The following is a 16,507-nucleotide window of genomic DNA, read 5'->3' as shown; positions in this document are numbered from 1 at the left end:
TTCCAGAAGCATCGTCCAGTCTCATGGGCTGTTTCCACTTGTGCTCTCAGCACCCCCTCCACACATTCACACAGTCCCCTCTCTCCTCACACCACCACCACCACCGACACGACCACGTCTTTCCTTCGCCTTACTCTGTGTCCATGCCTCTCTGGTATGTGTGTGGTATGCCCACTGGCTGAGGTTGCCCACCTGTTCTCACTTGGCACCAACTTCAAGGGCCAGGCCACATCTGGTCATTAAGGGAGGCCGATCATGTCCACAGGGCTCTGAGGGCCCGGGGCAAGCTGGAGACAGTAATGAACAGAACCATCGCTGGCGGCCGGACAGACACCGAGGGATTTTCTGAGCAGAGGATGTGTCCATCAAAGCAGAGTTACTTATGAAGCAGGACACAGGGGAGCATGAGAGTAGTGTTAGGGTGGATGGATGAAGAACAGAGAAAAAGAGAAAAAAAGCCGAGTGATGATGAACATCAAACATGTAGATTAATTAAAAGTAATTTTGTAGAGAAACACCCTTAAAATACATATTGTTTGATTTTTCCAAAATGCATATAAATAAAACTCTTACATTGATGTGGAAGTCATCTTTCAAGAAAAGAAACACCGAAATAATATGCTTTATGCATATTACTAAATAAATATATGTAATTATAGGCTTTGGGATTTTAGAGTGAAAGGTTTGAAGGTTAAATAGAAAATAAATGAGTGAAATGAAGGAATTAAAAAAAGGTTGAAATAATTTATCATGTATAATTCAGACTTTTGTCTCTGATCTTTTTAAAATAATCAATTAAGTTAAATTAAATTCCACACCAAAGACCTAATGCTCTTTCACATCTGTTCTACTTATTTTAATGGTTTCTCTCTCTTTTCTCTGTTTTTTTTTCCTCTTTTATTTGCAGTGGTTTCTTGTGGAAATCCAGGAACTCCACGGAATGCCCAGATCCTCATTCACGACGGCCTGACTTTTTCCAGATCCATCACTTACACTTGCAGGGAGGGCTACTACTCTACTGGACTCCTGACCCGGCACTGTACTGTTAACGGGACTTGGACCGGCAACATGCCTGAGTGCTCAGGTAATTAACAGCTCCCACAAAAGAACATCTCAGGACTATCAGATTATCAGTAGTTAAATGAAAATTATGCTTTTCATTTTCCGTGCTTGATTTTGTTCCCATGAAGGCTTTGCAGATTGGTAAAAATCATTCCAGACCTTTTAGAGAAGGGAAATGTGAGATTTAGTTATTTAATGCTCCACAAGAATTGTAAGAGAACACGTGAGTCACAGTAATTTGTAACTCATGTAACACTGGTGGTGCTACTTCTTGCCTTCTTTGCATATACTACAGCAGTGTAGTTACCTTTAACCACAGTACGAGGACAGAAGGGAGATATGGGCCAGATCAGACAGGTTCTAGATTCGTAGGAGCCAAGGGTGTATGACAACAGAGGACTTGTACACAGTAGGTGTAGGAAACACAATTGCATTTATTAGCAATAATTGAAATTTAGCAGGTTGTGCACATTTAACAAAAGTAGAGCGCGCTTTTGAAAACAAAATAAAATAAACCCCACAAATGGTCGACCCAAGGATATATTGTCTTTTGTGTCCTTTTTTTAAAGTCAATTTCAGTCTGTCAATGTTCAATAGTCACTCAGTGTGTTTGTAACCAGTCGGGTTACAATCTACCAGTTCATCCGGCTCTTTGGGCTGGGCTCGCCATCCAGTACTGGAAAAGGGATCCTCGATTCTTCTCAGGTCCTCAAAACCAATCCAATCCAAATAAGCAAAGGAAAAAAAACCTGACCTGGGGACCAGGCCAGAACACAGTAGTTCAACATTTAAGCTATCATGTCTATAACTTATTACTACTACTAGTTGCTTGTAGTGTTTCTAAATTTCTTTCAAAATATTCTATGTTGTACAACAAATTATTCTAATTTCAAGGGCAAAAAGTGCATAGGAAACACACATTTAAAATAATACAAAATAGCTCAGCAGTGCATTAAAACACACATTGGCTTGAGACTTATCAAGTTTCAGCTAAGTAAAGTGCAGGTGAAGGCACTTAATTTCACGTTGCTAACACTCAGTGTGCAGAACTATAATTAGCACCATGAGAAAAGTGAACATGTGCTAACATAACAACTTCGCACAAAACCATACATTATACATCAATACCACAGTAATATGACATGAACCTTTAAAGAACATTTCGTATAAAGTGCAGCAGACTCAGTGCTAATGGCTTTAGCCTCGGAAAAAGGCACTTTCATTGCAAAATGGCTAGCGGAAGTTAGCATCGGAGCTAGCGGCAAGTAGCATGCTATGCTAGCGCACGTGCACTGCCTGGGACTTACCATGTGAAGCAACAAATGCTACCCGGGGCTTCACAGTGATCACGCTGGCTCACGGCCTCTGGAATACAGTATCACTCTTATTATTTCCACCGAAAACAGGACTTTTACTATCCAGCTAGCTTCTTCACCGCACGGGTAACCGAATCTTTCACCGTCTGTGTCTCTGGCGTTTCTGACTGGCACGCAGGCACACACAGGTGTCTGAGCAGCGCACACAGACTGGGGGAAGGGTCAGACCGGCCCAATGATTGGTCGCTCAGTGGATCTAACAAAAACACTCCACAGGACTAAGTTCTGCCCCCACACCATTTATATATTACATATACATACAGACATATCAATTAAACTTATGTTTACATGCTTTTTATCAGTATTCATTATATTTAACTTCTTTTTATCAATATTGATTACCATTATGAAATTAGTATTTTAATCAAATGAGTATTAATATTTATGCTTTTAATCCCGTTTTTAACACTGGGTTACAAATTGCTTCTAGTGGCCTTTGTTTTAGTGGTGGATCGCTCATGTGGTTCACTGGCTCAGCTGGAAGAAATTGGTACGATTCATGGTCCATTTCAAGGGCCTGACTGACAGCCCTTTGTCATCATGTCTCACAAAAGACGTGTGGCTGCTGTACAGAACCAAGAGACCCCAGCAAATAGAGGTCACTAAGAGAACCAGTTTCTTCTGAATGGAGGGGATAAAGCCCTAAGCAGCACCATTATGGATTTCAGAACTACGTAATTCATAGACCTGAATGTAGTACGTGTTGAAGCTCTTTGGAAGGGCACCTGGAGGCAGAGAGGGAGGCACATGTGAGACGAAACAATTCTGGCTGAATGATTTTTATTGATTTGAAGGAAAAACTCTATGTCAAGGCCATGCTTGACAAAGATGGCTACTGGAACAGGAAGATGTGGCAATGACACTGGATTTTGTAAATGAAATTTATACTTGCATCGTTATTATATTATGCAAGAGGGGAATGATCTCAGTGCGCTTCAGTTCTGTGTGTGTTGTTAAAGAGATGACAGTCCTGGAAAGGTATTGTGGTTCCAGGTAGACTCTTGCCAGCCTGGCTTTACTGGGAAAAGAGGAGCCACTCCACTTCCAAGAGGACCAGCTCCCTCACCCTGTATTGAATATTGCTGAAACATGTACACACATTTTGCAGTGCCTTTTTGTCCCAAGGCATCTAAGCTCAAGTTGTCATATGGCCTGGATTTTCCTTCTTTGATATTTACAGCAGAGCTGAGCAGCAAGGCTGCTGAGTCACACTGTGGAATTCTCTCTGTTGTTACTCAATCACGCTGTTTTCCCTGCAGGATGTAAAAAGTACAATAAAGGAGAAATGTGGTTCATTTTGGAACTATAGGGAGCGACCATAGACAGATACTCAACACAAGATTTTGTGTCTGCATCCTAAAAACTCAAAGTAGGAAACAAACTACAAGAAGAGTGCTATCATAGTTGCACTATCTTTATTTATTAGTTGCATAATGATTGTATTTTAACATATGGAGTGTGCCATAAACCCAGTGTTATCTAAAAGAGGTTGTTTATAAGTTAAGGGGGTTAATAAGTTAGAGGGTTAATGGTCCATTCAGTAACATCAGAAATTTTCAGTTAGTGTTTTACACAGAGTTTGGGGGTAAACTACTTAGATTAAGTGGCTATAGCACCTCATTAATTATAAGCCTCGGTCTGTTGTCACTCTAAATATACATTTATTAACTTGTTTGTGTTTGCTCTTTTCGCTGCAAATAATCAAATTGTCAAATATCTCAGACACAACAGGGTAGCAAGCTGTATCTATTTTTTAAATACCTTTTTGTTTTTCCAGTAATCAACTGCGGTGATCCCGGAGTGCCAGCTAACGGGGTGAGATTTGGGAATGATTTCACCTACAACCACACGGTCACTTTCCAGTGCTCCCCTGGTTTCACCATGGATGCCGATCGGGCCTCCTCTCTCATCTGCACCAAGACCCGCACCTGGAATGGCACCAAACCTCTCTGTAAAGGTAGAGTTGTATACGTTGACCTGATTGTATTTTTGGGTTACAGAATGATTAGCCTTTTTTTTTTTGCCTCTATCAGTTTTTGTATGATACCACTGAAACCAACAGAAAACATAAGTCCTCTAATGCATCCTTGTTTCCTTGCAGCAATCGTATGTGGTCCACCACCCACCATCCCTAATGGACAGGTTGTTGGGACAGACTTCACCTGGGGCTCCAGCATAAGCTACTCCTGCAACCAAGGTTACCAGCTGTCCCTGCCCACTGTGTTAACATGCCAAGGCAACGGTAACTGGAGTGGAGAGAAACCACAGTGCTTCCGTAAGTGGCGCCATGCTGAATCGCTATTAAATTACATGTCATGATTTGTCTCTGACATTGTTTTACCCACGTATAGTCCAGTGTGTGTCCTCAGAAGAATATCTATTTAAAATGCAAAACGTGCAGTGGGTCACATCATCTCTCTGCTTTCATCTTTACAGCTGTTTTTTGTGGAGACCCGGGAATGCCAACACAGGGGAGAAGGGAGGACAGCGGTTTCACTTATCTCTCCTCCGTCTCCTTCTTCTGCGACCCGCCACTCGTCCTGGTCGGCTCATCCCGGAGATACTGCCAGTATGATGGCACCTGGAGTGGCACACAGCCGTCTTGCATAGGTAAGCATGATTGTTTCTGCATTCATGATGATTTGAGCCTATTGGGTATGTGCTCCGTGTGTAGTGCAAGGCCATAATCCTAAAAACAGCACAGAAATCAGTGCTTCTATATAACAATATAAAAATAAGCTTGAACCTGACAGAAGCTTCTCTTTGGCTAGTCTGATTATTGCTTTCTGCTCACTTTTTAGTTCTGGTTGCCATTTTCTGCCAAGAAGTAAAACGGGAAACAGGCAAAACCATTTGACCTAGCTAAATAGCTGCTTAACTCCACGAGTCAGAATTAACTTGTGGAGTTATTTAAAGCCAGTCGAAGAATTTATTGAATCGTTTTCCAAGCAAGCACGGACTCAGTTAAATCTTTTTTCACCATAACGAAATTGCTGTAGTTCTGACAGCACCAGGGTCTTCATTGATAGAATTTACAACATTTCTTATTGAATTTGTTTTATTTCACTAATTGATGCAAACTCTATCCTTGTGATGGTGCTAAAGCCACGAGGGGGTTGTTGTTAAAGGCACTCAGAAAGTCAGGAACAGATTAAAGATTAAATAAATAAAATAAATGTTTCCAGCCCCTGGGGTTGTTGTGGTATTTGGATACTTTAAAATATGCACTCATGCAAACCTTTGACCCTGCTGCTAGTAAACAGGAATTTATTATAGCCGCAGTCACCAGTAATTTCTGGACTTTGTTTAACCAGATGTGTCATGTTGGAAAGATTAAACTAAGATTTAGTGAGATTCAGTCAATAAAAAATATGAATGTCATTTTACTTACTGTGTGTCACTGTATGGCTACTGCTTTATTCTGCCTCTCGCAAAACCTTGGTTCACAACAGCGTCTTCCTTTTTGCGGCTTTGTTCACCGTACAGAAAACAAGATGACTTCACAAAAAACTGTTAAAAATCTCTTTGAAACCTCTTATAAAAGTACCCTTCATTCCTTGTCTTTATCTCTTTATTCTGTAAACTATAACTATACTATAGCTTATCTTATTTCCATAAGCTAAAATATAAGTTGTTTGAGAATGTTTATGTTCTTGTGAACAGAAAAGTAAAATGACACACACATTGAAAAACAGTTGATTAACATCAATTAATGGGCTTCAGTCCTTCAGTAATATTCTCCATTAAGTAACTATAAAGTGAGCCCAGCTTACTGTTATTATTCATTTCAGTTGACATAAAATCACAAAGCCACCTAAATACAATCAAATGTTTCCTCTGCAAGCTGTACTACTACCTCCATCAGTAATAACGGCACCGTGTGATGGATGAGAATTTTATGTTTTATGTTTAAAGGACCTTCTGTATTGCGGGAATAGTTAGTATAGTTATCAAAGCATTTTGTGTGTGTGTGTGTGTGTGTGTGTGTGTGTGTGGGCGTATTTCAGATCCCAGTCACACTACCTGTGGAGATTCTGGCACGCCTCTCTTTGGAAACCAGAACAACAGCCAGGGCTACCAGGTGAGAAAATGTGGTCACTCCAGAAATTGATTTCCATATATTAAAAATATGATGTAACCCCAAAATGTTTTTTTTCTTTTACCTTAATGCCGTTCATATTCTACATTTCCCTCCTTTAATACGGCAACTTATTTTGCGGGAGCAAACAGGAAGCATGACTTAATGGCTACTGCAATATTGATGTTACAGCACCGCTCAGCCCACAACTGTCTTTCTTCTGATACCATATTGAGAATGTTTTCTTTGTCTGTACTCATTTGTTATTTTCTGTACAGAGTTGAGTGACAAGGGCCCAGATGGCTTAGGGAAATGATGAAATAAATAAGCAATACAATAAATGGCGGCTGAATCCCCTACAGCTGCTTTATTTTCGTTGTTCTGGTTTTGGGTGTACTCGGTGTACCGAGCGACACGCTGTAATGCGCCGTTAATGTGATTAGTAACCCGACAACGGCAAGTGTAATAGCAAAGTTGCAGCTCCACTTCAGTAAAAACTGAGGTGTTATTTGGATTTTTATTCTTTTTAAAAAAAAATGCATTTTCATTTACAGATCGGCAGTACGGTGTTCTTCAGCTGCAGAAAGGGCTACTTACTGCAGGGCTCGATTTCTCGCACCTGCCTACCAAACCTCACTTGGAGTGGCTTTCAACCTGAGTGCATTGGTAAGAACACAATCTAATAACAAGCTGATGCCAATATCTCCCACATACTTCTCTCTTAGCCCCTTGTCACGTTTTCTCTTCTGCTGCATAAACTTTTCCTTTATTTGTTGACTATCTCTCATCTGATTCCTGACCTCGCTCATCTTTCATCCTTTTTTTGTCCCCTTTCTCTACTATTTTTTTTTCTTTTTTGGTCTCTTTAATCCTCCTCCCTCTCTCTGCAGCCCACCACTGCAGCCAGCCAGAGCTGCCAGCCCAGTCTGATGTGAGAGCCATTGAACTGCCATCCCTGGGCTACACGCTGATCTATACGTGTCAGCCCGGCTTCTACTTGGCCGGAGGATCAGAGCACAGGACGTGCAGGTCCGATGGTAGCTGGTCAGGGAAACCGCCTCTGTGTGCAGGTATAAACATTGTTACATTCGATCCATGAGGGAACGTGAAGACGTGCTCGACACTCAAAAAGCTCATGCACCTGCTTTGCTGTTTTTTCTGATGCTAAATTTCACTCACATGGCTAAACAATGTCAACACTGTAAGACTACTAATGTGTGCACATGGCCATCTACTTTTAACATTTACATAGCCACGTGTAGTAGACACTTAAAACACCCTGTATTTATCATGCACAACTCTATAATGTGTATTTATAAGGATTATTGAGGCAGATAAAGAATTTGGGAAAACCGCAGATTCAGCTAATCCTGATGAATTGCTTCGTTAACGCTCGCTTATTCTCAGACACATGCCAGGATAGGGTGGCCCATTTATCACGCAATTAGACTCCACGGAATTACCTACAGAAGCACGCACAAACGCGTAAGCTTCGTATCATTAGCAAGGGTGCAAAACTTGATTAGGCCAATGCTTCCCATTGATTAGGTTAGCAGAAGTAGCTCTTATAAATGGTGAAGTAGTGTTAAAAAGGTCTAGCAGACAAATAGACTGCCATTAAGATACCCTCATTGACTTAAATACATATGGAGGGGGCAAAAAAAGAGTAATCGACATACGATTATGTAGGGTAGAGAAATGCTAATAGCTGAAAGAGAAAGCTGCACTAGAGTTGGGGATATCCACGTGATGGATTCCATGTTGGGGCTTTGCTGAAATATATAGGCTGATGGGTGTTTTTAAGGCCATGCCATTAAGTGTGAAGGCAAAAAAGAGAGAGAGCCTTAGCACATACAGGATATTAACAGCGCCTGTGGGTGAAGTGATGGAAGGGCAGCTCAAAAGACTGGCAGCTAATAAAGCACAAGGCAGTGGGAGTGTGTGTGTGCATGTGCATGTTTCCTTGTGTCTGTATGCGTTTATCTGAGGTGATTTTTTTTGTCCTCATAAACTACCATCAGTATACCTGTCTTTGTTTGCGGTTGCGAGTAAAGCCCTCTCCTCTCTGTTTACCTGTGTGGGTGTATGTTTACTACTGTGATGTATTCCCGCGGCCCCCTGTGAGCAGTAAGGCATTATTAAAGCGCTTCCGCTGAAGCTGTGAAACTGTGTCTCTCACGCCGCAGGGATACTTGAGCTGCTTTTTGACACATGACTCAAGTCCTATCACAGGCAGCCCTCACTCTGGCCACCACAGGGGTTATTAGGCGTAGACAGGAAGTGCTGATGGTGACATCCTTCTACTGCAATTACCTTCGAGCTGTTGTGGTGAAAGTAGAAATGAGATCTTCTTTTGTCACTTCTTGAGGCCCACACTGTACCTGTTTACAGGATGCTCAGGTTTATTGTTTTCTTCTGTTAATATTGTGTGTTGTGCTCTCTTTAGCTGATATTCGCCCAAGTGGTAGGGGCCCGGTGGTACCAGTGCAGGAGCCGTCCTCCAAGCACCCAGGTAAGAAAGGCACTCCTGGGATGTAAGATCCATACTTAAACTCCTAAATGTGCTCAACTAAAGTATATAACAAAAAAAACCTTTGTTATCTACAATACGTACCTGATTTCAGTGATTAGTTCTACCTTTAAGCTGATTTCATAGTCTGAAGTTTTCTGCTGAATTGTGCAGGAACTGCGAATCATGTCCTGAACTGTCATGGGAAATCTGTCTATACATTCCAAACATTTGTTTATTGAACCTTCTGATGAATTTTTTAATGACAGAATTTAAATATCAATTTGCAATATTTTTGCTACATCCAGCATTTTTGTGCAAATTATTGTTTAGTACTCAGAGAGTGCAAATCTTCCTGAAGTTCGATGTATAGCTCTCTCAATGCCCTTTCATATGAAATATTACCCGATATGGTTTCTTGAATTTTTTTTTCAAGCTTTGACCTTGGGTGCTAACAATAAAGTTCAAGGTCAAACGCCAGCCTAGGTACTCATGTCCACCAAGGCCTAGCAAATTGTTGTGTAGTCCATCCATTACAAATTGTGGGTAATATAGCTATTTAACAGATTTTCACATGTGGTGTAAACTTAACCTTGACTTGATTTTCACCAAAATTAAATCAGCTTGAGTTCTTATTGGCATCTACTGTCACACATTCAAAAATAACATGAAAACTGTGGACTCGAGACTGCTGACAAACAGAGAGACAGTCAAACAAAGAAACGGAAGCAATTACAGTACTTCCTCGCTATGGAGGCACAAAAAACATATGAGGGTTTTAGGGTTAAAAAATCAAACTGAAGATCTAGAGGTCTCAAAAACTCATGTATCAAATATCAAAGACTTGTAATCACAAGTTTAATTTTGCAGAAACCTCCTCTGCAAAATAAAACACCTTATTTTTACTATTCATTCTTCCTTTGTCTTTCAGTTCCTGTTGGTGTATTTGCTAAGAACTCCCTCTGGAGGGGATCCTACGAGTACCTCGGGAAGAAGCAACCAGCTATGTTGAGCATCACTGCCTTTGAACCCTTTAGCAACCGGGTTAATGGGACACTCATCGACCACAGTGGAGTAGAGCTTAAACTGGCAGGTGAGTACAACAATAACTCAAGATCATCAAAAGAAAAACATCACTCATAAAAACAGTCTGTGTCTTCTAAATTGCTTCTCATATCAGAGATCCGACTGCGTTCGCTTTTATCCAAATTTCAAGTGAGTTCAAGAAGCAAGAAATCAGTGTGGTCTCTGCTTGAATTGGATTATTGCTGCTGTAACAGACCAGCAGACATTTTATATTATTCTCAGTGGTATAATCACTGCGCAGCTGCAATCATCATCAAATTTTCATCAGTAGCAGCCTGGACACTTCACTCCTGTAGCTGGGTGCTATTGGGCTTCATTACAAAGTAGTATTTATATATAGTATTCACATATTTTCAATAGACAAACTGAGCAACAAACTCTATAAATTTCCCTTTTTTAACTAGCTTTCAAAATATTTTAAGATTGTTTTATTCATTTTATCTTTTAATAGATCATTCATTTAAACGGGAAGTCTGATGATATTTTTCCTCTGTCTAGGCAAAGCTTTTGCATTTCCAGAACTCGATTTTGTCCGTAAACGATTAAAAACCCATCAGTAAGACCTGCTGTAGCACCGGCTGACACATATCTTTATTGTAGAGGTGTTATATTGAGTTGACTTCACATACACTGTAGGTTTTTATGGGGTTTATTGACAGTGACAAAAAAAGTTGGTTATTGTCAGCCATAATCTTTCATTACAAATTGCCTTGCTTGGAAGGGGAATAAAAGTGAAACGGGAACGCTGTTTAATAAAACGTTTGCAACTGTGTGTTACTGTGCGAGTTATTGTATGAATCACAGCAGCGAGCAGCAACGATTGGGCTCTCGCACCTTTACGGTTTCTTTTTTTGTGTTTTGTTTAATGGCACGCATATCACTGCACATCATGTGTAGAACACACATTATAAATACAGAGAAAATTAAAGATTCATTAAAGCCAGTAGGCTGCGCTTCGTGTCTCGAGGCTGGGAATCGTCTCAAAATTGAATAATTTATTTTTACCTGCAGTAATTCTTGGCAAAACAGTGCCATAGTCAGTCAGTTTATCAAAAGTGCAAAAGTTTCACAAAGGTCTTAAGACAAAATATGTTAATTTTAAATGGCTCTCAAGGAAGAAGAGTACAAGGTCTGAAAATTTTTAAAAAAAAAGGAGATTGGACTTATGTTGCTGTTCCAGGATTTTCTTTTGCACGCTTTTGATGTTTCACGCGGGTTGCTTGCGGCCTGCTATTGTGCCTCCTCAAAAATGCATTTTACTGTGAGGAGGACATGAAAGTAGAATACTGAAACAGTTTCAAGAGGGCACCACTTTGCACCCGTTTCCTAAAAGCTTAAAATTAGATACATTTATTAGACAGTGTTGGTGACTTGCCATTATCCATAAGAGTTCCATTTTCCCACGGGGGATTCACAAGGTAACGACAGGTGGACGGAAACAGAACAAGGAGTCGACATAAACGCGACAAGAGGCCGGCTCAGATGTAGAAACGTAGAGCAAATGTCACGTGTCTTTTTATCAAGTGTCTGTTTTTCCGAAATAACTGCAACCCCTTTTCTGCAGGTACATATAAGAGAGAGGATGCTCAGCTGGTGCTACAGGTTCATCAGATCAGAGGCCCTGTGGAGATCTTTGTCAACAAGTTCAAAATGGACAACTGGTCCCTAGATGGACGTGTAAGTGCGAGGGTCTGGTTCAGAACAACACCTCTTGTTGTAGCTGAAATGATTTTACACAACATACACACACGCATCTACATTGTGAACTATGTCGAGCACACTAACCTTGTCACTCTAGGGAGATGGAGGGCCCACCAAGAGTTTTCTCTTTAATTAAAATGTCAGTTAAATCATTGCCTGGTAATCAGGACTCCACAGACCCCCCCACCCCCTTTCACTCTTCTCTCCCATATTATCCTCCGACCTCAGGCACCACTAATACACTCTCTCCCGATTAATTAAAAAAAAAAAAGCAGGTCACAGTAAATGTGGTTGTGTGGCGCTGTGTTTATTCAAACATGCGTATGTGTCATAAGATGCACATCACATGAGTGTTTTAAGTGTGCCCCGGTGCGAATCCTCTGTGTAATCCTCTTGGGTAACAAGCTCACATGTGTGCAGCGGGGCTGAGTGTGCGTATGTTTGTTCTCTGGATCAGAAAAAAAAGAAAAAAACCCGTCACATTAAATGTCAGCCACGCGAGCGCCTCTCAGCTCCTTTTGACGTGATATTTCATTTTCTGCGTGCACCAGCTGCTGACACTTTGGTGATACGCTCCTTTGTGAAGCCGGGATGTGACACATTAAGCGTCTGTCTTCCAATCCTTTCTCTCCCCAGGTGTCCTACATCTCTTCTTCCAACTCCTATGTGTACCAGGGAGTTGTCACCGGAAAAGGCTTTGGCCAATTTGGTCTCCAGAGACTGGGTGAGTGAGTGGTCCACTTGGTCACAGAAACCTGTGACGGAGTGGTCTCCTGGGTAGATTTTGTTTTTCTTTGGATTTCTATTAGAAAAAAAGTAGGCAAGTAGCCTCATATCTGGCAGTTTTCATGTAGTAAATATTACCTGTTCATTGCTGTGTGTCATTCTGTGGTTCCTTCAGCAACTTCAGCTATGCTGCCAGAGATGTAGAAGTGCCTTTCAAAGAGTTACAGCTGTCCACATACAAGGTGTGATCAGAAGGTTTTGGAAACAAGCCCATAAGATTAAAAAATTGAATCAATTAAATCTGAATTAAAGTTAGTGTCTGTCCTGAATGCAGTCTGGATAGCCCCCCAAAAATCATACTGAACAGGAGATCTACCATTTCCCATCTACCTCCTTTTGCACTGTGAACGAGATTTTTCCACAGAATTCAAATTTGTCTTTTAACCTGACCTGGCCTTCATGTGGATGATCCTCCCTGGTGATGGGGGTCCATCTTAGCAATTTTACCAAAGGGTCCACAGTTTGTTTCTAAGCTCAAAAGCAAACCGTCAGTTGAAGAGTGACCAGGATCATGCTGTTTGATTATTTTTCTTTTAGACATGGGGTTATGCACTGTAAATCTGTCCCCCAGGGTGAGACTGTCATTGTAGCGTTCTACTGAAACGCCCTGAGGCGTCTAGGGGGAGAGCGCTGAGTGGAAACGGCATCAAGTGTGTGCCAACCTGCCATCTCCAGCCAGCGCAGAGCACTTTGAAAACGCAGGAGGTTTTTGGCTACACGTACACAATCTTTGATCACCATCTGCCCCACAAGCCATATTTGCCTCCTGCAACATTGTCCACTCTTCGAAAATGAAAATCAAACTGAAGGGTTGCTGTTTTGACAGACTGCCGCGCCTCACATAAGCACAAGTGCAAATGGACAAAACAAAACTTCAACTGACAGATCGAAACGTAGCAGTTGCGGTAAAAACAGCCCTGGAGGACATGAGCAGAGCTTTAGATCTTCTCATGCACCTAAGAACTGTTTAATCAAGCAGTAGATGAACTGTGCATTAGTATTTTTTTAAGGCACATTTTTCACCACGCCTTGTATGCTGTCTCAAATTTGTGACGTATTATGTAACTCATACATGCCTTATGTGTTAAAGGTACAGTGTGTAAAATTTCACCACTAGATGTCAGCAGATTTCTTACTCAAGTGCAGAATCCGTGCTACAGTGGCCAATTATTAATCCCTAAGGAAACTGGGGATTAGGATCAAGGATTAGGGAAAAACAACTCTGGCCGCCCTTCATCTGTAGAGAGTATATAGTTGGTCAGTCCGCTGTTTACCTGTCAATATGTGCCCAAATCTATTTACCCTGGAGGAAGCTGTAAAACTGTGAAAGGAGTCCGATACAAGTCGATGAGTCAGTCAAGCTCACTTCTGGCGAGTTGTTGAGGACATCCTGAACTTTTTTGTCAGTAAGGACTGCTGTTAGCTGGCAGTAGTGAAAACGTTGAAGTCAATGCAGATAAACTCTCATACGATGTTAAAATGTAATCAAATGGTTTATCAGAGGGAAAGACTGATTTTTAGGACACTCAAGACTCAAACATTAGCTGGAATAATGCTAGTTTATAACAAGCTGTTGTTGTTATTTAGTTGGCTCGTTGTCAGCTGTGTGGAGACGGGAGGGTCCCATGTCTAATTTGCTGACAAAGAGTAATTGCAACAACATCGGGTATAAAAAAGCATGTTTACACGTGTTTTCATCTGTTAGCACCCTGACTTTAGTTTACCAGATGAGGCTTGACGTGAGGAGGAAATGAGGGACGAGAGAGAGAGAGCAGTGTTGGAGGAGGAGAAAGACATAATGAGAAAGAGATGATGAAAATACACATTAACAAATGGGACAATGGGACATAAGACCCGATTAAGCAATTTAATTCAGTTCAATTTTATTTATACAGCGCCAAATCAAAACAACAGTCGCCTCAAGGCGATTTATATTGTAAGGTAGACCCTACAACAGGGGTCCCCAATCCCAGTCCACGAGGGCCGGTGTCCCTGCAGGTTTTAGACGTGTCCTTGATCCATCACAGCTGATTTAAATTGATAAATTACCTTCTCAGAATGTCTTGAAGTTCTCCAGAGGCCTGGTAATGAACTAATCATGTGATTCAGGTGTGTTGACCCAGGGTGAGATCTAAAACCTGCAGGGACACCGGCCCTCGTGGACTGAGATTGGGACCCCTGCCCTAGAATAATGCATACAGAGAAAAACCCAACAATCATTTGACCCCCTATGAGCAAGCACTTTGGCGACAATGGGAAGGAAAAACTCCCTTTTAACAGGAAGAAACCTCCGGCAGAACCAGGCTCAGGGAGGGGCGGCAATCTGCCGTGACTGGTTGGGGTGAGAGAAGGAAGACAGGATGGCAATGTCCTTCTCGTCCACTGTTTTCAAGATGTTTGGGCAACATCAGCTTTACAAACTGGCACTTGCTTCCTATGGAAGTATTATATCTAAGTTTAGGAGAATGCATCAGTGTGTTGGAAGCCATTATGGCTCACTAATCAGTGTATATATTTATAAGTACAATATTATTTTTTTCTGCTGAACAATACCCCTAAAATTACATACTGTACCTTAAACGTGAATTTAAAGTTCCTATAACAGAAACCGTACACTGGGCTTAATGTGATTTCTGAGTGGGTACCTTAAATTGCATAGTAATCTGATAATAACTTAAATGAAATATTACTTGTGTCCTAAGCTTCCATCAGCAGTCAGGGACGCTTGATTAAGCATTGTTAATTTGTCACGTACCCGTGACAGCTTTTGCCTCGCTCCGAGTCTCTTTAGCTCACGGTATTCATTAAAGGTCGCTGTGCTATACAGAGAAACGAGTAGAGGAAGAATGAATTGTGACATTGTTATGTTTAAAATACATCTGATGTCCTCCAGATTTTTTTTTTGTAATCTGCTCACATGATGTCATATCTCGTATTCACATAAACAGTTAAATAGCTAATGCCGCTGCTGCTTTGGCTGCTTTCGTATTTGCAGTGACATATTTCAAAGGAATTTAGTAGCTTTTGAAAAGCAAAGCCCACGCTGGAGACGCTTCCATATTGGCTGCTAGACAAACTAAAGAAGCCAAAGTGTAGGTACAAAGACGGATCAGATACAAGCAGGAATTTGGAATTGAGCGCAAAGGTACACCGAGGGTAACATAGATTAAGTGTGTGTGTGCACGGTGAAAGTGGATGTGAAAATCTGCTGTAGTGACAAAGGTGTTTGAACAGCGGGTGCGGTCCACAGATACACACATGCACATCCCGCTACAACAGACTGATTGAGCAAACAGCTCTTAATTAATACAGAGGGTTGGGGCTTATACCAGGGCATTCATGTGTACGCAAGTTTAAGCGTTTATTTAAAAAAAAAAAAAAAGCAGATGCGTGTGTGGGAGGTGGGCTAGACATCTTGGAAATAATCCAACTTAATTTGTCGACATTTTGCGTCTTGTTTTTAACTCGGCGGTGTAACCGCAAGTGCGGTCTGCCTGTGTTTGTGCATCTGTTTGTGTGCGGTGGGGGGTTGATTGGCAAACACTGCACAACCCACTAATTTAATTCCTTCCTGTTTGTCACTCGTCCTTTATTGGAGCTTTTTTGGCATTCCGTGGCAAACAGGTGGGCTGTCACTCCTCTGCTGTTGCTGTTACAGACACACACCTCCATAAATTAGAGAATGAATCTGAAATGAGTTAATAGCTGTCGGGCTTTGATGTCAGTAATTAAGAGTCATTGTTAGGATAATGGAATTTGACATTCCCAGGGGGCGAAATGAAGCTAAAGTAAAGCAATAAACCAAGAAGAAGAAAAAAAGCCAGTTTATGCTGCTCGGGCTATTTATAAATGGAGTCTTCCTGGTAGCCTTCTTCAGTCATTACAAATTCTTTTATGACATTGTTATCC

At 41.3% G+C, this 16,507-nt stretch overlaps 1 protein-coding gene and 1 long non-coding RNA gene across 3 annotated transcripts in view; one reads left to right on the top strand and one right to left on the bottom strand.

Annotated features, from left to right (window-relative positions):
- Window positions 1-16,507, top strand: part of csmd2 (CUB and Sushi multiple domains 2) — a 268,656-nt gene that overhangs the window by 233,464 nt on the left and 18,685 nt on the right. For both annotated transcript variants that reach the window (XM_025902309.1, XM_025902308.1), the window contains 11 exons: window positions 908-1,084; window positions 4,216-4,395; window positions 4,540-4,713; window positions 4,875-5,048; window positions 6,446-6,519; window positions 7,071-7,182; window positions 7,407-7,586; window positions 8,963-9,028; window positions 9,957-10,118; window positions 11,676-11,788; window positions 12,449-12,536. In XM_025902309.1, coding sequence (XP_025758094.1) covers window positions 908-1,084; window positions 4,216-4,395; window positions 4,540-4,713; window positions 4,875-5,048; window positions 6,446-6,519; window positions 7,071-7,182; window positions 7,407-7,586; window positions 8,963-9,028; window positions 9,957-10,118; window positions 11,676-11,788; window positions 12,449-12,536 — 1,500 coding nt within the window. The remainder of the gene's footprint in view (window positions 1-907; window positions 1,085-4,215; window positions 4,396-4,539; window positions 4,714-4,874; window positions 5,049-6,445; window positions 6,520-7,070; window positions 7,183-7,406; window positions 7,587-8,962; window positions 9,029-9,956; window positions 10,119-11,675; window positions 11,789-12,448; window positions 12,537-16,507) is intronic.
- LOC109196650 (uncharacterized) lies at window positions 1,477-2,846 on the bottom strand. Its single transcript, XR_002058057.2, has 2 exons — window positions 2,370-2,846; window positions 1,477-1,816 (listed from the first exon to the last, which is right to left on the bottom strand). It is a non-coding gene; the product is annotated as an uncharacterized LOC109196650 (long non-coding RNA).

Source organism: Oreochromis niloticus, linkage group LG22, assembly GCF_001858045.2.
Source record: "Oreochromis niloticus isolate F11D_XX linkage group LG22, O_niloticus_UMD_NMBU, whole genome shotgun sequence".
Classification (NCBI taxonomy): Eukaryota; Metazoa; Chordata; class Actinopteri; order Cichliformes; family Cichlidae; genus Oreochromis; species Oreochromis niloticus.
This window is presented reverse-complemented; position numbering and strand designations above follow the sequence as displayed.